At 43.0% G+C, this 23,358-nt stretch overlaps 1 protein-coding gene and 1 pseudogene across 2 annotated transcripts; one reads left to right on the forward strand and one right to left on the reverse strand.

The window, feature by feature from the left end:
- Positions 1 to 680: 680 nt before the first annotated feature.
- Positions 681 to 22,881, reverse strand: CGAS (cyclic GMP-AMP synthase). 2 transcript variants are annotated; one of them, XM_028510217.2, is made up of 5 exons: positions 21,746 to 22,875; positions 12,313 to 12,532; positions 8,019 to 8,261; positions 3,338 to 3,440; positions 681 to 1,849 (listed from the first exon to the last, which is right to left on the reverse strand). In XM_028510217.2, the coding sequence occupies exons 1-5, from the start codon at positions 22,460 to 22,462 to the stop codon at positions 1,498 to 1,500; spliced, it is 1,635 nt and encodes a 544-aa protein (XP_028366018.1). In that variant the 5' UTR covers positions 22,463 to 22,875; the 3' UTR covers positions 681 to 1,497. The 2 variants fall into 2 exon arrangements, with proteins under 2 accessions (XP_028366018.1, XP_035880249.1); XM_036024356.1 differs by lacking the exon at positions 8,019 to 8,261 and having other exon boundaries at positions 21,746 to 22,881.
- LOC114494061 lies at positions 13,824 to 17,813 on the forward strand (annotated as a pseudogene).
- Positions 22,882 to 23,358: the final 477 nt, after the last annotated feature.

Consider the following 23,358-nt stretch of genomic DNA (forward strand, 5'->3'; position numbering starts at 1 on the left):
AAATGTATGGCAAGTCTGAGTGGCTGGGGAGATCAGCTGTCCCCACTCTAAGTACCTGAGGGAAACAGGGGCCTAAAATTTTAAGAACAGTGTACATAACATTATTTCAGCAACCAGGAGTTCAAAAGCTTGACTATATTTTCCCAAGTTACCAAAATTAACTCAGGTCATTAACCTGAACAGACAAAACAGAAGAAACACGAAAGGTAATCGGACACTTTCAACAAGTGAGTAAGTCCTGCATACCAGAACGTTAAAAAAGATGAGTTTTTTAAAGCTCAGTTTATAAAGCTAGCATAACTGGTATCAAAACTGAAAAATAGCATTAAATCAAGCCATTGTCCCTTCAGTACCTAAATAAAATCTCTAGAAAATAACAGCAATGTGAACGTTGCAGTAGAACAAAAGGCAAACACCAGAAAGAATGAGGCAGTTCTGTCGTTACAGATGTGCAGCCCAGGTTCATATTACCTCGGTGGTCCGAGAAACCTCCAGAAGTACTCCTGATTTGAGGAGCTTGTTTTGCTGACTGCTAATGTCCCCTAGAAGCCTGGCAAATGCAAACAAATCCTCTCCAGAGGGAGGCACCTACATACTAGACCAAAAGGAAATCTCCACAAATAATTCTTTTAAATCCTCACCTGCGGACATCCATATTGATTTTAGGGAGGGGAAGGGAGGAAGAGAAACATCGATGACAGAAACGTTGATCAGCTGCCTCCTGTATAGGTGCTCCAGGGTGGACAGAACCTGCAGCCAAGGCAAAAGTCCTGACCGGGAATCTTACCACAACCTTTCAGTTTAGTAAAGAAACAGCAACTGCCTCTAAGTTAAGTGCTGTCTGAGCACAGAAAAGAAAGGGTGACATTTTATTCCACACCTGTTTCAGTTTCATACCATGTTATGTATCACCTTTCCAGAAACATATATAAAAGTGTTACTAAAAAATACATCTTTTATATTTACCCACATGTATTAACTTAATATTTTCCTGCAAGATTACAAATTTCCTGAGACATGTAAAGACAATGTAGAACTTATTTCTTCATTTCAATCTTACCTATCCTAACACTGAGGACAGGGCACCGCTTCCAAATATATTTGTATGTTGAACAAAGCCCACCAGTTTAATGGAGGCTGTGATCATTTCTACTACTGTCTTCTGCAACCTTCCGCACATTTGTGCCAGGAGAAAGGTGGTAATAAGAAAAAGCGGTGTTCGTTCAATAAGTGCTTGACAACTTTAACTGATATGTATTTTGTCCTTTTCATTCCAATCTGGTAAAGCTTTTAGATTTTAAATACTCTTTTTGCTTTGTATTCCTTGACTAATTTCTTTCCCAAAACAATCAAGCCTTTTATAATAGAGTTTATTAAGACAAATGGAGTTAAATACTTGTTTACACTCATTTTCATTAATCATTGCTGTGACAAATTTCAAACATTCCAATTATTATAAAGTTACTCGAATTCTTTACTCTTTTTAAAAATATAATTTCAAGATTCTTTAAAAACTGGAAATCCATTGTTTCTTTCATATTCAATTTCCTTTAACAGAAATTCTCTACTTATTTTGTCAACTTTGTCTTGAGAGAATAGATTGTGTCCAGGAATAAAATAATTAATAAGACTTTCCTCCCTGAGACACTTAAGGAAATCCTCCAGACACCGGTCAAAGCAGAGCTCCAGGTCTCCGGGCTGCCACTGACTGTCTTCTGGGTGATAGGTGCATGCATGAAAGAAGGCAGTTTTCACATGATAAGAACAGAATTTCTTCAGTTCCTTTCGGTTTCCATGTTTCTTTTTCAGTTGCTCTAAAAGATACTTCATCAGTTTTAAACAATCTTTCCTGTTGAATAAAAAAAGAAAACCATTGACTTGTACTTATTTATAACATCCTTCATTCCAAGAAGAGCTTTAAGCATCTTCCAGGAAGATACAATAAACAATGCAGATAGTGTAATTCATGTAAAGACACAAAAAGTAAAGAAATAGAAATATAATTATAGTTACTCTAAAACCTATTTTTTCAAATATATAATTTAAAGTTTCAAGAACATATTTTTCTCTCTTCTTCCCCATTCCTAACTTAAATATTTTATTGAATCAGGATTAATTCAACTGTGAAACTGGCAGGGATTTAAATTATTCAGCCAATCATTTTGCTTTGTTGGGCTACAAATATTTATTACCCATCCAGTTATTCAGTAGTTAACAAAAGTTAATGTTGTCAAAAATATGTAACCACATGAGCAAACATCTTTCTCACTGCTGGCTCCAAGGCCTGCATGTGATGCCTTGAAGAGCCTCCTGTGCCTGCTTCTTGGGCTTTCTTGTTCTGACCTTTTTATTTTTAAATGACAAATAGTGTATTGGTTATTACAATGATTTTTAACACGGTATTTAAATTATATTTGTTCATTTATCAGCAATATTTTTATTGTTGTTCAAGTGCCGTTGTCTCCATTTCCCCCCACCATTCCCCCCACCCCCCATCCCCACCTCCCTCCCTAGATCCTACCTGCCTTTGCCTTTGTCCGTGTGTCCTCTGTACAGGTTCCTTGATGACCTTTCCCCTATTCTCCCCCCTTATACCTTCCCTCCTCCTGTCTGGTTACTGTCAGTTTGTTCTTATTTCAGTGCCTCTGGTTATATTTTGCTCCCTTGCTTCTTTTGTTGATTAGGTTCCACTTATAGGTGAGCTCATATGGTATTTGTCTTTCACTGCCTGGCTTATGTCACTTAGCATAATGCTCTGGCCTTTTAACTTTTGTGACCATTATACTGGGCAACCTGAGAAACTGACATGAACAATTCCCTTTCACTCTCACTTCTTTATGGTGTGTATGTCACCAAGAAAAATAACTGCCCGTCTCTCAGTGTTGTTTCAAATTTGGCCAGTCAGTCCCTGGCCTTCAGTGTAGTCAAACCATCTCAACGCAAGCACCAGGATCCACAGGAGTAAACTCTGGTGCCCTCCTGTTGCAGGACATTAGCATTCATTACGTGAAGCAACCAGAATACTGAGACACAACCAGCTGTCATGGCTACTCATGGCTGGTGTTGACACCCTCTTCTTCTGTCCTCCTGATACATCCATCTGATCCGGGTTCAGGACTATGGTCCCTGGCTTTGACTTCTAACAGCACTCTCCCTTGGTCCCTTGGAGCTGGCTTCCCTGGTTTCACCTGCACCCTCTAGATGATGCTCCAGGTGGGTCCAGCCATGACCTCACCCCAGGACTCACCCAGCAATGATCATCTTTAGGTCTGAGTTATGGAATCAATTAAAAAGACATTCCATACATAAGCCCTCATCGAACAAAATAAGAAGTTACCTGCAGCATCTCACGCCATCAGTTTCACAGCATGTTTTACATTTTCCGTGATTTTTCAAAATGTCCTTTTCAATGTGAGAGAAGGATAGCCGCCAGGTGTTCTCTTAATTTCCAAAAGAAAAACAGAAAAGCACGTTACCAAAATGTCCACATACAAACAACACAACATATAGGTGACTTTGTTCATTAAAATATCATTCTCAAAAATTTCTAGAAGAGAGTCCCAAGGAAGTGAACAGATAAATAATGCAATTACATTTTAAAACAAGTCATTTGAAGCAAACAATGGACTGAGATAAGAAAAAATGGTGGGAGGGGGCTTCATATAGTTAGCCATGTAAGATGCATTACCTTCTATACATTGCAAAAATCAGCTTGTTAATATTTTGTTTCAATAATAATTAGAATCAATTGATTCCAAAAATTTAAATCATCCTTTCCAAGTTTTGGCGTTCATGTAAAATGAATTAGGAGACGCTTCTGTTCCTTGGAAGAGTTTTTGTGAGAACAGATTTCCCCTCCTCCCCCCAAGTTTCACCATGGCTAGCTCTCTGAAGCTCCGGCCATCCTAAAACCTAGGTGGTTTTACACCAGAAACGCATGATTGATTTATAATTTAAAAATGAGCATAATCTGTCACATTAACAGATCGAGGAGACACATGATCATCTCAACAAACAGAACATGCAGGTAATGAAATTTAACATTTATTCATCATTTAAAAAAAACCTCTCAGCTATTTAAATCTGCGTGGAAATTGGATCTGCTGGAAGACAGAGTAAAAAAGAACACAGCAACAGGGTAATGTAAAGTAAAACACTGAGGTTTTTTCCTTTGAAATCAGGAAGACAGGATGTCTGCTATTCCTCTTTCTGTTGAACTGGGTATCCTAGGGAGCAGAACATGGGGTATAGGCTGGAAGGAGGGAAACAAAGCTGTCATTATTGAGAGATGACAGAACTGTGTATGAAGAAAATAAAAAGAAGCTGAGTGACAGGTGTGTGTGAGTTCAGTGCATTCTTCAGTTTACAGCCCTGGCAGAGCGGCTCGGTTGGTTGCAGCGTGGGCCCCTCCAAGTAAAGGTTGCCGTTCCATCCCCAGTCAGAACACACTCCCAGGTCCCGGGTTTGATCCCCAGTAGGGGTGTGTACAGGAGCCAACCAATCACATCCATTTTTGTTTCTCTCTCCCCTTACCTCTCTCTCTAAAACCAATAAGCATATCCTTGGTTAGGGTTAAAAAAATTCTTCAGTCTACTTTCCTATTGGTTGAAAATTTTAATACTAAGAAGTTACAATTGTCTATGAGTAAATCTAAGAAAAGACACACAAAACTTCTGTGGACAAAACTCTAAAACTTTACTGATAAGTATCAGAGGAAATCTAAATACTGGGTTGGCCAAAAAAATCTGTTTCGTTTTTTTTTTTTGGTAAAATAAAAGACACATCTTTTACTTTCACAAGTAACTTTACTGATTTGGATATTTTCAGTATACCAGCTACCTCTCACTATTGGCTTTTAGTGGGTAGAGGCCAGGGTGCTGCTAAACATCCTCCAATGCATAAGAAAGCCCCCCATAAAAGCATTATTTGGCCAAAATGTCAATAGTACCGAGAAACTTCACAAACCAATTCTGACACGTCACAACACCTTCTCTATACACCACACAAATCCTTTTTCTGAGTTTCAGTTGCATTTTTAGCTTTCTTGAAATAATAAAGCATAATACATTGAAAATGTTGAATATTTTATTCCACCTTCAATATTGAAATCACTGCACAATGCCTTGGCTGGCGTGGCTCAGTGGGTGGAGTACCAGCCTGAGAACTGAAAGGTCACTGCTTTGATTCCCAGTCAGAGCACAGGCCTGGGTTTCAGGCCAGGTCTCTGGTAGGGGGTGTGCAAGAGGCAACTGATTGGTGTTTCTCTCCCTCCCATCTCCTCTCTCTAAAATATAAATAAAATCTTTACCAATGGAAATAAGAATTTCCATAGCTGGTATGGCTCAGTGGATGGAGTGCCAGCCTGCGAATCTACAGTCCCCAGTGCGGGTGTAAGAAGGCAACCACACATTGATGTTTCCCTCCCTCTCTTTCTCCCTCCATTGCCCTCTCTCTAAAACTGAATAAATAAAACCTTTTAAGAAGAATTTTAAAACTTAAGAAATAAAATGGCCACACAAAATTCACCAATTTTCATAAGCTTTTTTTAAATTCAGGCTGATATGACAGCAGTCATGATACAATCTAACAATACGTTTGGAAAGACGTTAAAGACAACTAAGCACTACTAGAGCAATTGTCCAGGAAAAAAAAAACAAACTTTTTTGCCAACCCAAAAAATGGAGAGATGCACCTGACCATGAACTAGAAGACACATCAAATCTTTCCAAATTTATCTATAGCTTCAATGTACTCTCAATCAAAATTCCAAGTTCTGTGGAACTTGACAATATGATATTAACATTATTATGAGAATATGAACTGTCAAGAATATCTAAAACACTCATGAGGAAAGACAAAAACTTGCCCTACCAGGTATTAAGACTTACAATATACTACAGTGTGACAGATATAGTATAGAGAAAGGGTAGGCAAAGATTTTAATAGAACAGAATAAAGAGTGTGTAAAGCTCTCCACTACATGGACAAGGAATATATGGAAAAGGAGGCACTGAGCCAGATGTGCTGCTCATTGCTCCTGTATGAATCCATTTACGACGTTCACTTATGCCACTCCAGAAAAGGCAAAACTACAGAGATGGCAGACAGACAGTGGTTGCCAGAAGTTTGGAATGGGAAGGGTTGCATAGGTGAAGCACAGGAGACTTTTTAGGGCACTGAAACTACTGTGTGAGGGCAGATACGTGATACAACACACTCATCAAAACCAGTAGAGCTTTGTAGCAGAAAGAATGAACCTTAATGTATGTAAACTTGTAAAAATGATTTAGGATGTCAAGGAGTCCCAGAAAATATGCAGACTGTGAAAAGGGGCTCTAACTGCATTACAGATGTATAAAACAACCTTCCTGAAAGGGGTGGGGACAAAAGGCGTCGTCCTAAGTCACTTTGAAAATGGGGTAAGACTGAAGGCAAACAACTGTGTGTCAGCACTGCACTGAAATCGATACCTGTTTCCCAAGGAGCAATGGCTTTACACTTGGAGACATCTACATGTGTATGAGAACTGGACAACTAAGTAAACAGTTGTCAGATGGGGAGTCAGATGTCCCACTGTTGGAATGAGAGGTGCCAGACAGCAAGCACAGAAAGAATGAGCCACATGGTAATGGAATCTAATTAGACAGTATGAACTCATGCATGATATATAGACAACAGGTAGATACCTATAAAATATTTAGAGATAGGGTTTAGAGTGGGGTTAGCACACGTACATATATTTCCTTGTTCCTTCAGCCCAGAGGGTTGACAGAACACACACAACACCCAGTTTGTGGTTTCTAGTACATCCTCCAACAAAAGGATCCAGGGCTCCCTGGAGAAACCGCTGATTCTAGGACTGACACAGGAAATATACAACATGTGCCTGAAGCATCTTGAACAGCCAGAAAGTGAGTGAGTGCTGAAAACAAAACAAAAAACAACCCCACCCCCAATTTGGGGGCATGTCCAAAGGCCACAGGGAACCAAGTGAAAAGAGCTCCTGAAGGCCAAGCTCGGACAATCAAAGCAATACAATTACTAAAGTGGCACTGCATTATAGCCCGAAGTATAAAACAAATGTCTATGAATCCTTGTTGATATAAGTGAGTAAGTAAGTTAATAAAAGGGGAAGAAGAGACAAATCTTCCATGCAGAAGAATTCCAAAACATTTGTGTAAATACTCTGCTCTTCAAGAGGTGGAGCACAATCCCCTCTCCTTCAGTGTGAGCTGTGCAAAGTGATAGCCTTCCAAACAGTACAAAATGAAAAGGAGGGAAATGAGTAACTTAACAGTGCAGAAACCTGAAAACACAACCTCAGCCAGCTGATCAAGGTCATCATCGACAGTGCTGACTCATGTTCATGACATGTTTCCTTAATATGGTGTGATGAAAATGGCACATTACCGCTCCCGTTAATCATAGCAAAAACATCAGGCACATGCTGTAAGAGGGGCATGCTACAAAATGCCTGACGAGTGCGCCTCAAACTGCCAAGGCCGTCAAGAACAAGAACAAGGCAAGGCTGAGAAAGTGTTACAGTCAAGAGGAGCCTAAGGGGACATGACGACGAAATGTAATGTGGTGTCCTAGATGGGACCCCAGACACAACAAGGACATAGGTGAAAACTAAGAAATATGAATAAAGTGTCATTTAGAGAGGCTTGGTAACTGGCCACAGATCACACAGCTGGGAAGAGAGGTCTTAGGACCCAGTCCCAGAGCAGTCTGACTCCAAGGCCAGCACTGCCTTTCTTTATCAGAAACACACAGACAACACTCAGACATGGGCTAGCAGACGTTTCAAGCTGAATATTCGATATCATGACTATCACTATGCCCTCTGCAATTCCATCTTTTTACCAAACTCTCGTCTTGTAGCCTACTGAGAGTTCAAGAGCCTGATGACTCTTGAAATGCCAAGAGCAACAGCTGATCTTTTATTATAGCTCTTGTGTATAACATCAACGACTTCTTTATGTCTTTAAAGAAATTCACTGTCACATTCAAGACACCTTGAAAATGGTCTTCTTCCTTTGCATGCTTTGGTACCAGATAAAATGGCTGCAGTCTCAGGTCTCTCCTAACTTTCCTTCCAAGCCAGGTTTGGATGCACAGGCCTTCCAGGGTGCTCGCGGGCCAGCTGCTTTTCACTTGCAAAGCCAAGATTATATCCACAGATATTTCTTTAGGTTTTCTAATAAGAAGTGTTACAGCAGGACACCCTCTCTTCTTCCTCTCCATAATGACATCTAGATCTGTTTAAATATATAAAAGGAAAAAAAAGGATTTATCAATCTAATTTCTTGAAAATAGAGGAAAAACAATAAAACTTTAATTGGAGATCTACAGAGTGTTAAGGAGAAATGTAGTTCGAAAGCAGAAACTGACCCCTAAGGCAAGGTGTTTCACTCGCTCAACCAACACTCCCTGGCACTGTCACGGTGGGAGGCCCCATTGAGAATCTGTTTAGCATATGTGATGGGACTGCCTGAAGACTTGGGCTCTGGGAATGCTTTGATTAAATTTTCATTTACATTGGTGAGTGGCAGTTTGGAGGGAAGCCTGGAAAACAGGCCAGATGGGCAGCAGGAAGGAGCAAGGTGATCAAGAAGACCACGGAGGAAAATATGAGGGAGGGAAAAAAAGACCACAGCCATGGCTGCACAGGAGCCTGGGAGCCTGCGGTAGCCCAGAGCCAGGGGGCATGAAGACACAGGGAGCAAAGCCTGAGTCACTGTGGCATGACTCATCACAGGCAATAATGGAAATGACCTAGGATTCCATCCATGGGTGAGTGGATCAAGACATTGTGGAAGGGGGTAGGATGGAGGGTGGGAGATGGGGATCTGTGGACTGGGGGGGAGTGGTGGAAGGAAAATGGAGACAACTGTACTTGGAAAACAATAAAAAAATTAAAAAAAGAAATTGTGGAATATATAGGCACACCTTGGAGATATTGCAGACCATTGCAATGAAGTAAATATTGCAATAAAGCAAGTCACATGAATTTTTTGGTTTCCCAGTGAAACAGAAGTTATCTTTACACCATACTGCAGTCTATTAAATGTATACAAGCATTATGTCTAAAAAACGATGTACATGCCTTAATTAAATAGTTTATTGCTAAACACTGCTAAAGCATCATCTGAGCATGTTGGAAAAATAGCACCAACAGACTTGCTTGGTGCAGAGCTGCCACAAACCTTCAATTTATAAAAACGCATTATCTGAAGTGAAACAAACAGAAGAGGAATAAGCTGAGGTATGTCTGTATATACAATGGGACAGTATTCAGTTTTCACATATAAAGAGACCCTGGCATATGTAACAACATGGATGAACCTGGAGAAAATAAGCCAGACACAGAAAGGCAAATGTTGCATGACCTCACTTATATGTGAAATTAAAAAAGTAGAAAACACAGAAGCAGAGAGCGGCACAGTGGTTTACAGACAGAGGTGGGGCGGTGGGGGAAATGGGAGATGTTGATGGAAGGGAACAAAGGGGCAGTTAGGAAGGTGAGTCTAGATAGCTAATGCACAGCATGATGCCCAGCATTAATACTACATCCGCACACTGGAACCAGCACAGAATTAAATACTGCGCTAAGAGAGTAGGTTTCAGGTACTCTCACCAACACAAAAAGAGCTAACTATGTGACATGGCATGTTAATTAGCTTGTCTGTAGAAATCATTTCACTATGTATATGTATATTAAAACATCACATTGCACATATTACATATAGGGTTTTTATTTTAAGACACAGGTAGCAGAAATGAGAGCAATTAAAGAGATTCAAGTCAGCAGCACTGGCAAGCGGACTGAACCTACGAGACAAGGGAGAAGGCATGCGCCGCAGGGTTTCAGCTCCAGAAAGGTCTGGTGCTGTTTCCATTCCACAATACAGACTGAGCAGGAGCTTCATTTCAGACACACTGAGCTCTACGAGCCTGGGGGACACCCAAGTGGAGGTGGCCACAGGGCAAGTAGTTATGGTGGTCAGAAATTCAGGAAAGACCTTCAGATGACAGATACTGGCTTTGGGATTTGGGGGTGTACAAGCAATAGCTAAAGACTCCTCCCAGATAAGACTTCTGGAAGAAACCACAGTGAGAAAGAGGACAGATCACCAAGGAGAAAAGCCTATAGAACACTCTCATTTTCTTATCATACATCAGCAAACTTACCCTCACCTTACCCATCATACCCTTCTTCCTTCTATGACCACCTAGGAAGTGTCTGTGCATCTTTCAAGGCCACCCTGCACACGGCCTCTGGATCCTCACTTCCTCAAGCATCTTACCCCTTCAGTTGTTCCCACTCCTGCATCAGTGGACTCCCCTGCACTGCTGGATCATTCCTAAGTGCACACAAAGGGTCCCAGTGTTTCTCATTCCAAAATATTCCTCTCCTTTACTCTACATCAGCCTCATCCCCATACTTACCCATCTCTCTACTTCTCTCTCAGCCAAAACTTTCTAGAATTGCCTACACATGCTGTCTCTACTGCATCCCTGCCCTTTTTCCCTTGTGTGCTCATGACCCCCCTGAAACTGCTAAGTCAAAGTTCCCAGCAATCCCACAAAACCAAAGACCAAATCCAATGCTTTCCTCAATGCCAGCAGCATTCTAGACACTGACCACTCCTCCTGTAAACACTTGTCTCATCTGGCTCCTTCTCTTCCCCCCAACTTCTAATGGGATCCTCTTCCTACCCCTCTACTTAACATTCCAATTTCTCCCATCCTGATCCCTCTCACCCTGCTATACTTTCCCCCACAGAACTTAACTACTTTTGAACACGCAAGATAATTATGTTTTCCGTTTGTTATTAATTACATATCTGCCCTCATGTCATTATAAAGTACAGAAGGATGAGGATCTTATTCTATTTGTTTGTTAATATATTCCAAACATCTAGACCCCTGTCATAGTACATAATCAATGAATATTGATTAAATTAATGAATAAGTTAATCCACACTCTCTGCCTAAGTGATCTCATCCATTCCCAATACCACATATATGTTGATATGCAGCCCAAATGTATCCCCTGAACTCCAAACCCACATCCAAATACATTCTTGACACATTCACTTGAACATCACAGGAGTCTCTAACTTAACATACCCAAAGCCTGCTCTTCATTTACTCCCCAAAATGCGCTCCCCGCCCCCATCATATCTTAGTAAAGGACACAGTCCACACAGGTGCTCCATCCAGACACCTGGGAGCCCTTTCCAGTTCCCCCCTCCTCTCACCCCTGCACTTAGTCACAGCTGGGCTGTGTCTGCCTCCCTCCAGCCCCAGCACCCCACCCCACCCCACCCACATCTTTCATTTGAACTGCCACAGTATTTTCATTTCTAATCTCCTTATTTGTCTTCTTAGAACATCTCCTTAGAAGCCAGAGTCAAGTTGTAAAAATACAAAGCCAGCCCTGGCTGGCGTAGCTCAGTGGATTGAGCGCGGGCTGGGAACCAAAGTGTCCCAGGTTCGATTCCCAGCCAGGGTACATTCCTGGGTTGCAGGCCATAACCCCCAGCAACCGCACATTGATGTTTCTCTCTCTCTATCTCCCTCCCTTCCCTCCCTAAAAATAAATAAATAAAATCTTTAAAAAGAAAAAAAAATGGGACAACTATAATGGCGGAATCGATGAAGTGTACTTAAAAAATATAAAAATATTTAAAAAAAAATACAAAGCCAGTCCTTATTTTGTTATTAAAACCTGGCTTCTCAGTGAACATGTAATAAGATCTGAACTCCAGTCCAGGATCTACAAGTCCAGCCAAGGGTAGATATTTTTTCTAATTGCTTATTATAGGTTCTTAATAACAAATCCTGAGTACACCTGGTCCCTGGACTCTCTTCCACTTCATTTCACATCACTCTTCCCCTTGTTCACTGGGCCTCTTCTTGCTTCCTGAACTTGCCAACCTCTTTGCTGCCTCAGGGCCTTGCTCCACCATGCAAATTGCTACCACTTTTCCCAGTTCATTCCCTTCAGAAAACCCGCTGCAATTTGTGTGTACAAGTTTCGGGCTTCCAGAGGGGATGCCGTGATTTCATTCAGCCACATGTGCTCAGTGAGTACACTCAATGGAGACCAAGACAGAGCCAATCAACACTGTAAAAGAATACTGACAAAATGTAGTAGAATAAAATCAAGAGCAAAGAGTTGTTGCTAGGAGGTGGTAGTCAACAGTGTGTCGCAGGGAGGGCAACAAAGATCAGGAGAGGAGCATACATTGGCAATTAGTAGGTATGATTTGACCTTTAAGAATCAAAAGTCAAAAATCTTACCTTCAATGTTTTTGATTTCTTTCTTAATGATTTCCCTAAACTTAGACAGCATCTTTGAAGCTGATAATACTTCATTTTCTAAAAAATGACTCAGAGGATTTCCTTTGGGATTTCTTTTGAACTTCACAAAGTAATAGGCACCACTGTCGCGATATTCTTCCAGCTCAATTCTGGGGACATCCAGCTTGAACATAATATCAAATTCATTAGGAGAAGAGACCTAAGACAAAGTAAAAGCAGCAGTGAAATGTTTGCTTGTGAATATTTTGCAGCAACTACAATTCTCTTAAACTTTTTCAAAGCAAGACTCTTACTATTTACACCCTTTGGGAATGGGGCTAGTAGACTGGGAGAGTATTATTGATTTTAGTTTGTAGTTTCTCTACTCATTTTTTTCTCACCACGAGTACGAATGATTTTTGTAATTTAAAACAGTTTTAAATGATAGCATGTAAACTTTTAAAACCTGTATTAGTTTGATTCTGAGTTTAAGGCTTTATAATATTAAAGACGACTAAAGTGCTGGCTTCTACGTCGAGAGACACACACTGCAGTCACCCTCCCATCACAATGGTCTCAAAGACGTGTGTCCTCACCTGTGGTCCTGGCACAGGGCCACCTCCCTGCATCGACTGGTCACCCCAGTGAGTGGGAGCTCCAAGTCATGAACATTATTAGTGTCTTAGGACCACAGCATTTGTACGACCTTCGAAGAACCTTTTCCATTCTCACAATAATAATAATTAAAGCAATCGTAACAAATGCTCGTCTGGACTATATAAAAACGCTGCAAGTCTTCTTCTAGGTAGGAGTGTATTCACATGCAGCTACTGACTGCACTGTTCAACACGGCACCTGGTAGCCTTCTGTCTATGGACCAAATGGAATGTTGCTACTCCAAACTGAGATGTGCTGTGGTGTGTAACTCTCCCCCCAAAACTCATATATTGAACCCCTAACCCCCAATGTGTCTGTACCTGGAAACAGAACTTTCAGGATGTAATTAAGGTTAAATGAGATCATGAGGGTGGGGTTCTAATCTGGTAGGACTGGTGACTAGATAGGAAGAGGAAGGGAAAGACCGCACTCTCTGTGCCCACACAGCAAGAACACAGCGAGGACCCAGGGAGAGCGTGCCATCTCCCAGGGAGAGAGTCCTAACCAGAACCTAACCCTGTTGCCTCCTGAACTGAGAGAAATAAATTTCTGTTGTTTAAGCCACCCAGGCTATAGCATTTTGTTGTGGGAGCCCCACCTGACTAAGACATACTGTTAAAGCATAACACTTAAAGTGATGTCAGTGGGAATAAATTCAGAGTCTGAAAACACACTTTTCCATAAAAGCAGTAAGAAACATGAGCAGAAATGGTCTAATTCATTTAGACCATTTCTAAGACCTTCCCAAATCCTGTAAATTAACTGACTACAGGTTTGTGATGATTCAAGGAGGATTTATTTAAGAAAAATGGCTGAATACAAAAGTTTTTAAAAAGAAAAAGAAAAATGGCTCAATGGTTCTGGTCAAGATGGAGGAGCAGGTGGATACTGTACTCACTTCCTCTCATGACCAAATCAAAATCACTACTAAATTATAGAACAGTCAGCCTGCAGGACCATCTGAAGACTACCGAGACAGAAGTCCTGTAACTAAGGATATAAAGAAGAAGCCACGTTGAGACTGGCAGGAGGGGCAAAGACATGAAAAGGGCTGGCCTCATGCCCACATGTGGCAGCAGGGAATCTGGAGGGCTGTCTCAGCTGCAGAGGTTCCCCCCTGAGGAGCGAGGGATCTCAGCCCCATGCCAGGCTCCCCAGACAAGAATATCAGTGCCAGGAAGAGGAGCCCACATAACATCTGGCTGTGAAAATCAGTGGGGATTCGATCCGTCTGGTGAGATGGAATGCTGCTTAAACCCAGGCATCCCCTTAAAGAGCTGGCACAGACTCTCACTCACAGGCACTCACCCTGTGCTCTGGCAGAGGGGCAGCAGCTCACGGGGCACCAGAGACAAGCAGGAGGCTTCAGAACTAGGGCTTCAGAACTAGGGCTGCATGGATGGCAGGGACACCTGCTGTTGGCCCTGTGTTGAGCCCTCTCTCCATATGACCAAACCTTCACTAGCACCACCCTGATGGCTGCCAGAACTCTGCCTGCCCCACCACAAAGGTCCATAGGCCCCAAGAGGGTGGCGGCTGCCCTCAGTGCACCCTCAGACTTTTGCTGAGAGGCCTCAGGCTCAGCACTGGCGCCAAATCTGAATCTGCATTAACCTGGAAAACAGCACTTGCCCCAGCCTGCTGTGTCCCTGAGACCATGCCCCATCCAACTTGAATGCTGCCCAAGACTTTTCATCTGCTGAGTCTTACAGGCAGCTGGCAGGCGGTGGTAGTACTAAGGTGTCTGGTGTCTTTTGCTGCTCTCCCCCAGACCCAGTACTGGTGGCAGTTGGCCTCGGTTCACAGTAGGCCTCCCTTACAGGCATCCAGGCCCAACCCAGGCAGCTTCTGACACTGGCCCAGTACTGGACCCCCTCCCGAGTCCCCAGAACCAACACACTTGGTGTCAGACTTCAAACCGCAACAGAGCATCACCCAGTTAATTATCTCCACAAGCAGTGCAGGCGAAGGGTAGCTAAGCGGACACCAAACCCTACAAATTCTATGGGAGAATTTGTGTGGACAAATTCTACTATGTGGGGTCAGCCTCTACACAGCAGCTCATACACTCTGGTTATGGCCAATCTTCAGAGTCAGCCTGAGCATCATTCCCACCCGCTGATATACCAACAGCAATCAAGACTCAACTAACAGGATGGCACACACAACTCACACAGGGGACACTCCTGAAGCATCTGGTTCAGGTAACCAGAAAGACTGTGCCACTGCAATAGCAATGCTCATATCACATGAAAAGACTTTAAAATAAAAGCTGTAATAAGAGAGGAGGAAGGACATTACATTATGATAAAGGGATCAATCCAACAAGAGGGTATAACCATAGTAAACATTTATGCACCCAGCATAAGAGCATATAAATATACAAAGCAAATATAGATGGATATAAGGGGAAAAATCAATAGTAATACAGTCATAGTAGGGGACTTTAACACCCCGTTGACTTCAATGGTAGATCATCCCAACAGAGAATCAACAAGAAAATAGTGGCCTTACCTGGCACATTAGACCAGATGGATTTAACTGATTATCTTCAGGGCATTTCACCCCAAAGAAGCAGAATATACATTCTTTTGAATTGCACATCGAACATTTTCTAGGATAGACCACATTGGGACACAAAACAGTCACAATAAATTTTAAAAGGCTGAAAGCCTATCAAGCATCTTTTCTGACAACAATGGTACGAAACTAGAAATCCATTATAAGAAAAAACTGAAAAACACACAAACACATCAGTTAAATAACATGTAACTAAACAATGAAAAGGTTACAAAAGATGAAGGAAGAAATCAAAAGATACCTTGAGTCAAATGAAAACACAATGACCCAAAATCTATGGGACATGGGGAAAGCTGTCCAAAGAGGGAAATTCATAGCAATACACGCCTACTTCAAGAAGTAATAACAATCTCAAATAAATTGAAGCTTACACACCTATAGAAACTAGATAAAGAAAAACAATCAATGCCCAGTCAATAGAAGGTAGGAAATAGTAAAGATCAGAGCATAAATAAACAAAGTAGAGTCTAAAAAAATATGAAAGATCAATGAAACCAAGAGCTGGTTCTTTGAAAAGATAAACAAGATCAACAAACCTTTAACCAAACTCATCAAGGAAACAGTAAGATCATGGGCGCTGTGGCTACCATCTGGTATTGAAGGAATAACACGAGAAGGAGCGTGAGAGCTGAGATAGGAAGGGTTCCCTGCTGCTCTCCTTGGGCCCAAGGCAGCCAGCTGGCTGGGCTTTGGGGCATGTTCCCTGATGTGCCAAGGGGAGTGGAAGTGCGATAATGCAGGGGTTGCCCGGCCCCATCCCCTGAGCTGGAGAGTCCCCAGTGTGACTGCCACCTGCTTCCTCACCTGCCAAGGGGGAGGAAAGTGGACCAGACTCTGTGGCCCTAGCACACAGCCAAGGATGGATACTGAGGGGGGGCACCTCCCTCAGGTTTTTTTAACTATTGTGTAAGCTGCAATGGAGCACATACAGGGGACCTAGAAGATGATGAGCAATGGTTTGGGACTCAAAGACTCAGTGTTTGATGGCCCAGGCTGCAATTGCCCCACAATAGTCCAGCAGTTTGGCTATCAGAGCCAAGCAAGAAGACAAGAAACACTAACCATGTTTTCTGGCCAAACAAGCAAAGAACGGTGGTCGATGTATGAAATGGTCTGAGCTTGCATGACTGCCTTAGGAAAGCACTCAGGGCAAGTGGCCTGCACCTGAGTGCTGTGCAGGGTCCAGACTTCTCCATGAACACAGAGGTAAAAAAGCACGTTTAGACTGGAATACTGATGCTGCCTGGTTGATTGGAGAAAAAATTCAAGTAGATTTTCTGGATCGTGTTTCCCTCCCAACACACAACTTTGTTCAGAAGATCTTCCTGAAGCTTGCCTTGTGTGACATGTAACAGAAGTCCCTGCTAAACGGATTTCCATGTCAGACTTGTAGCTACAGATGTCATGAGCACTGTAGCACCAAAACACCTACTATGTTGTGGACTGGGGTAATGTCAGACAACTCATTGTTTTCCAAATTCCACGATTAATGATAGAGGGGTCTCAGCACTGCCTTCTTTGACAATGCATTGGATTCAAGAGTCTACTTCCTGGACGCCTGTCAGTTCCCAGCACAGGTACTCCACACCCCACACTTTCACATTCTATACCTCCAGGCCTTCCTCTGAACACTCACTCTCCCCTAGGCAGATGTTGATGTCCACACCTAATGTCCACATGGTCAGCACCACCCTGTCTATGGACAGCAGGATGATTGAGGATGCAATTCAAAGTCACAGTGAATCAGCCTCACCTTCAGCCTTGTCCACAAGCCCCAATAATCTGAGCCCAACAGGCTCATCAGAGCTCAAAACTCCAGTGCCAGAGACACTGGGCACCAGGATCTAGGACCCAGGAGCAAAACAAAATTAAGCCTTGTGGATGGAGAGATTGGAGGTATTACTGGGAAACAGATGCCAGTGAAGTGATGCTCTCCACTTGGATTGGGTCAGGCTCCTCTGGGACTGTTTATAAGGGCAAGTGGCTCCAAGACATTGCCGTAAAGATCCTAAAGGTTGATGACCCCACACCAGAGCAGTACCAGACCTTCAGGAACGAGGTGGCTGTGCTGTGCAAAACACAACACATGAACATCCTGCTCTTCACGGGGTACGTAATGAAGGACAACCTAGTGATTGTGACCCAATGGTGTGAAGCCAGCTGACATCGCCAGATAGACAGCTCAGGGAGTGGACTATTTGCATGCAAAGAACATCATCCACAGAGACATGAAATCCGTGGCTCATAGAGACTGGGTGGAGTAAGCCAGGCATCTCTTCTGGAAAACTATCGCAGTGCAGTGAAGTGCACAAGAAAAGGAAGTGTCCCCACATTCATGTTCCACAGTACCAAAGTACAAAGCCATGGTCTCTACAGTCCTGGGCTGTTTGGTGCATTATGTTCAAAACTACCACTTGGACACCACACCACTATCTCTAAATAAAAGCCCTTCCCGTGATAAGCATTCCTCAAAGGAACTGATATTCAAAATTCAAAATCCACATGTCCTTCCCATCAGGGCTGGTTTGCATACTTTTATTTTCCCTCTGGGTGATTTTCTTGCCCTAAAAATACTTATTTAGCCAACAGCCACAGTCCCGTATCATATATTACCAACAACAGCCACTGGTGCATGTGGAAACAGCTCAGCTCTCAAGCATGGGGCACGCAGGTGGGGAGCAGGACAAACCAGCATTGTCAGTGGCTTCCTTCTCCCAGGACCAGAGAGGGGAAAAAAGAAGACAACATGAAGTAAGAACCTGTGAGTAGTCTAGAAGGTCCTTAGCAGCAGCTCCTCCAGACAGGAAGCAGAAAGGTGGTACCTGTTGACTCCCCTTCCTCCCCTGGTGGCTTGAGTGCCAATACAAAAAATATTGAGCTAGTGTGATGCAGTTGGTTGGAGCATTATCCAGTACACCAAAAGACTGGGGGTTCGATTCCAGGTCAGGGTGCATACTTAGGTTACAGGTTTGATCTATAGTCAAAGCACATATAGGAAACATCTCTTACATTGATGTTTCTCTTTCTCTAAAATCAATAAACATAATTTTTTAAAAGAACAATTCCAAAAAAATTCAAGAGGAGGGAAGGCTCCCAAGCTCTTTTTATGAGGTCACTGTTACCCTGGTTCCAAATCAGACAAAGACATCAAACACACAAAATTATAGGACAATATCCCTGATTAACATAAATGCAAAAAATCCTCAACAAAATATTAGCAAACCAAATTCAGCAATAGATTAAAAAGATCATACACCCTGATCAAGTGAGATTTACTCCTAGGATGTGAAGTTGCTTCAATATCCACAAATCAATTAACATGATACACCACATAAACAAAAGAAGGGTACTAACCATATGACTATATCAATAAATGCAAAAAAGCATTTGACAAAGTCCAACATCCATTTATGATTAAAAACTCTGAGCAATGTGAGAGTAAAGGGAACATACATCAACATAATAAAGGCCCATATATGACAAACCCACAGCTATCATCATACTCAATAAGAAAAGGCTGAAACTGTCCACTTTCCTTAAGATCAAGAACAAGGCAAGACTGTCCACTTTCACCACTGCCACTGTTCAGAAAACAAAATCCAATCAGGAACCTACTCCTAAACCTTTGATTTATACTGGAGTGATGGCTTTAATGACAACCACCCACAAACAAATGGAGCTGTGGAATACACACTTAAAAACGGTTACAGCTGATGTGTGGTTAGGAAGCATGCTTTTTAGTATCTGTAGGAGTTTTTCTCTTAAATTTCTTTTAACAACACTCTCTGTGAGCTTCCCATAATATCTTTATAAGAAATTGGTAAGACAGACTCCCGGCCAAGACAGAGGCGTAGGTAGACACACTGTGCCTCCTTGCAAACCAAAAGAAGGACAACGATAATTTAAAAACAAAAACAACCAGAATTGACAGGAAATCGAACTGTATGGAAGTTCGACAACCAAGGAGTTAAAGAAGAAACATTCATCCAGACCAGTAGGAGGGGCAGAGAGGATCGTGGCTGGTGGAGCAGATGGTCCTACATTCATGCGCAGATAAACCAGGAAGAAAAACTGGAGAGAGGGATGGCCTGTGCAACCCAGGGCTCCAGTGCAGGGAAATAAAGCCTCAAACCACTGATTGAAAACACCTATGGGGGTTGAGGTGCCAGCAGGAGAAACTCCCAGCCTCACAGGAGAGCTCATTACAGAGACCCACAAAGTCCTAGAATGTACACAAACCCACCCACCTGGGAATCGGCACCCGAAGGGCCCAATTTGCTTGTGGAAAACTGAGGAAGTGACTGAAATGCAGCAGAGAGCAGAGCAAGCACCATTGTTCCCTCTCGGACCCCTCTCCACATACAGCTTCACCACCCAGCTAGGTGGGTTTCCCCACCCTAGTGAACACCTAAGGATCCACTCCTAACTACAGAACAGGTGTGTCAAGACAAAAAACAAATGGCCCAAGTGAAAGAACAGATCAAAGCTCCAGAAAAAGAGCTAAATGAATGAAGATAAGCAGTCTATCAGATGCAGAGTTCAAAATACTGGTAATCAGGAGGCTCACAGATTTGGTTGAAATTGGTAACAAATTAGATTAAAAAAAATGGAGTCTATGCTAAGTGAAGCAAAGGAAAATGTACAGGGAACCAACAGTGATGGGAAGGAAACTGGACTCAAATCAACGGTGTGGATCAGAAGGAAAAAAGAAATACCCAACCACAAAAAAATGAAGAAATAAGAATTTAAAAAATGAAGAGAGGCTTAGGAACCTCTAGGACATCTTTAAACACTGTAACATTGAATTATAGGGATACCAGAAGGAGAAGAGGAAGAGCAACGAGGTGAAAAGTTATTTGAACAAATTAAAGGAGAACTTCCCCAATCTGGCAAAGGAAATAGACTTCCAGGAAGTCCAGGAACCTCAGAGAGTCCCAAAGAAGTTGGACCCAAGAAGGAACACACCAAGGCACATCATAATTACATTAGCCAAGGTAAAAATGAAGGAGAGAATCCTAGAAACAGTAAGAGATAAGGGGACAGTAACCTACAAAGGAGTTCCCATCAGACTGTCAGCTGATTTCTCAAAAGAGACCTTACAAGCAAGAAGAGACTGGAAAGAAGTATTCCAAGTCATGAAAGACAAGGACCTATATCCCAGATTGCTCTATCCAGCAAAGCTATCATTTAGAATGGAAGGGCAGATAAAGTGCTTCTCAGATAAGGTCAAGTTAAAGGAGTTCATCATCACCAAGCCCTTATTATATGAAATGTTAAAGGGATTTATCTAAGAAAAAAAAGAAAAAATATGAACAGTAAAATGACAGCAAACTCACCATTATTAACAACCACACCTAAAACAAAAACAAAAGTAAATTAAGCAAACAACTAGAACAGGAACAGAACCACAGAAATGGAGATCACATGGAGGGTTAGTAACAGGGGAGTGTGAGGGGGAGACAGCGAAAAAAGGTACAGAGAATAAGTAGCTTAGATGGTAGGTAGAAAGTAGAAAATAGGGGGAGGGCAAGAACAGTATAGGAAATGTAGAAGGCAAAAAACTTATATGTACAACACATGGACATGAACTAAAGGGGGGGGATGATGGTGGGAGGGGGGAGTACAGGGCACAGGGGAATAAAGGGGAGAAAAAAATGGGACAAGTGTAATGCCGTAATCAATAATATATTTTTTGAAAAAAAAAAAAAAGAAATTGGTAAGACAGTGGGTTTGTGAAGGCTGGAGAGAGGGACTGGAAATATTTTTCCTTTGGACTACATATGTACTCATAGAAAAAGTTTCTTAGACATATTAAGTTTGTGGATTTTTTCGCAGATCACTCCTAATCATCAAAGCCATGATCTGACCAGTAACCACCAAGGATAGCACTGTGAGACAAACACAATACAGGTCTGCTTGCATGAATGAATCTATACATTTGAATTCTCCCAATAGCAGTGTCTTACAGTGGCTAGCAATCAATACGGGCAGGCTCTATGTTCGTTGGGTGTAGTGCTGAGTAAACGGACGCACAACTGTTCGTTGTTTTAATTAGAACTGAAGAACTACAGTCGGAGTTTCTTCCAAAGGAAAGTGAGGGACTGTGGGAGGTGGGAATATCGGGGAGGCTGGGAGATGGGTGAGGAAGCACGGACGCGCGCCTGGGGCACGGTACGGGAGGCGATTGCCAGCTCACCTTCACTTGCTCGTAGTAGCTCCCAGTACACAGCTTCTCCACAAGCTTGAACTCGGACTGGGAGCTCTGCAGTCTACGTAGCAGGTGGTCCACGAGCTTGTTCACGACCTCAGCTGCTGCTGAGATTTCATAGCGTCTCAGCTTCAACTTATCCAGCACGGCCCTGAGGTTCCAGCTGCAGGATGCTGCCTCCCTCCCGGCGAGATTAGGCGCTGGGACTAGCAGGTGCTGGCCGGGGTCCTCCATAGGCCAGGGCTGGGATTTCTGCTCCCGAGCAGAGCAAGCGCCCCTCTCGCCGCCGGGTCCAACCCTGGGAAGGGGCGGCTCCCGGGCCGCCGGTGGCTCAGGCAGAATCGTCTGCCCGTCCAAAAAATCCTCGGCGCTCAGAGGCGCCTTCTGAGTGCGCGCACCCCGTGCGCGTACATGCGGCCTTTCCTGAGGGCCAGGGGCGCTCTTTTTCCGCCCGGGTGCCGACGCCCTGGTGGGGCAGCACATCTGCTCTTCCGGCTGGGCAGCGTCTGGGACTACCGGACACTCGCTGAGGTTCGTCCGGGTGGCCTTCCTCCCGGCGGGCTTTGGCGGGGCAGCTTTCGTCGGGGCGGACTTCGTCTGAGCGGACTTCGTCGGGGTGCCCTGCGTAATCTGCCCAGAAACCGTGAGGGTGGAGGCTGCTGCCTTCGAAGCTGAGCGCGTTGCCCTTCTGTGCTGAGGATCCATGGCTGGCACTCTCTGCTACCCGCGTCGAGACACCGAGACGCCGCGGGAAGAGGAACGAGCAGTCTCGGAAATGAAACTTAAAACTTGAAAGTCTGGCGGGAACACCGCTGACAAGGAAGCACGCAAGAAAGGTGAACCCACGCTGGGAGGTCACGGGGGCCACGCCCCCACCGCGACTAGACAGATCGCCTAGGGCCAAGGAGAGATGCTAATATTCTGCCTCTCCAGTGTCAGCTATGCCACTGCCTCAAAAACCTAACCCGAAAACACTCAGGAGTATTCACAGCCAGACGCACTTGCTGGCATACTGCCTAAATGAATTTGGCTTTCTTGTGCATTGAAATTTACAAACTTTTTCAATGTTAAGTTTTTAAAAAAGGGATTTTATTAATGGGAAAAATAAAATGTTCACCTATTACAACACTGGAAGAGATTAAGATTGACTGTAATTGGAATAAATATTTCTTTTTATGGAATAAGTATTTTTGATTTCTTAAAAGCACACACAATGTTTTAAAAATTGTATGAAGTTCTTATTTGTGTGTTTTATCCATTGCTTCTCAAAAACTCATAAAAAATGATACATCTTAAATAATCCATGCTGCATCAGCTGTTCAGATTCCAGAGTTCTCAATACAGGCTTTCAAAAACCTATGTCTAAAATCGAACCCTTTATAGGTATACATATGAGACAGGAACCCCTTGAGTTTAGAATGCCTTGATTAATTCTTAATACCACACAGTTCAGTGACATTAAATACATTAACATAGTTGTGAGGCCATCACCACCATCCATCTCTAGAACTGTTTCTTCATCTTGGACAATTGAAATGTTCTACCCATTAAACGCTAACACCCCAGTCCTCCCTCTCTCCAGCCCCTAGCAACCACCCTTC

This window comes from Phyllostomus discolor, chromosome 4 (genome assembly GCF_004126475.2).
Source record: "Phyllostomus discolor isolate MPI-MPIP mPhyDis1 chromosome 4, mPhyDis1.pri.v3, whole genome shotgun sequence".
Lineage (NCBI taxonomy): Eukaryota > Metazoa > Chordata > Mammalia > Chiroptera > Phyllostomidae > Phyllostomus > Phyllostomus discolor.

Coding starts and splice junctions, on each gene's coding strand:
- CGAS (XM_028510217.2), bottom strand. CDS start 22,462: ATGGATCCTCAGCACAGAAGGGCAACGCGCTCAGCTTCGAAGGCAGCA. Junction 8,262..12,312: donor AGAAATCAAAAACATTGAAG/GTAAGATTTTTG, acceptor ATATTTAAACAG/ATCTAGATGTCATTATGGAG. Junction 1,850..3,337: donor GATGGCGTGAGATGCTGCAG/GTAACTTCTTAT, acceptor TTTATTCAACAG/GAAAGATTGTTTAAAACTGA.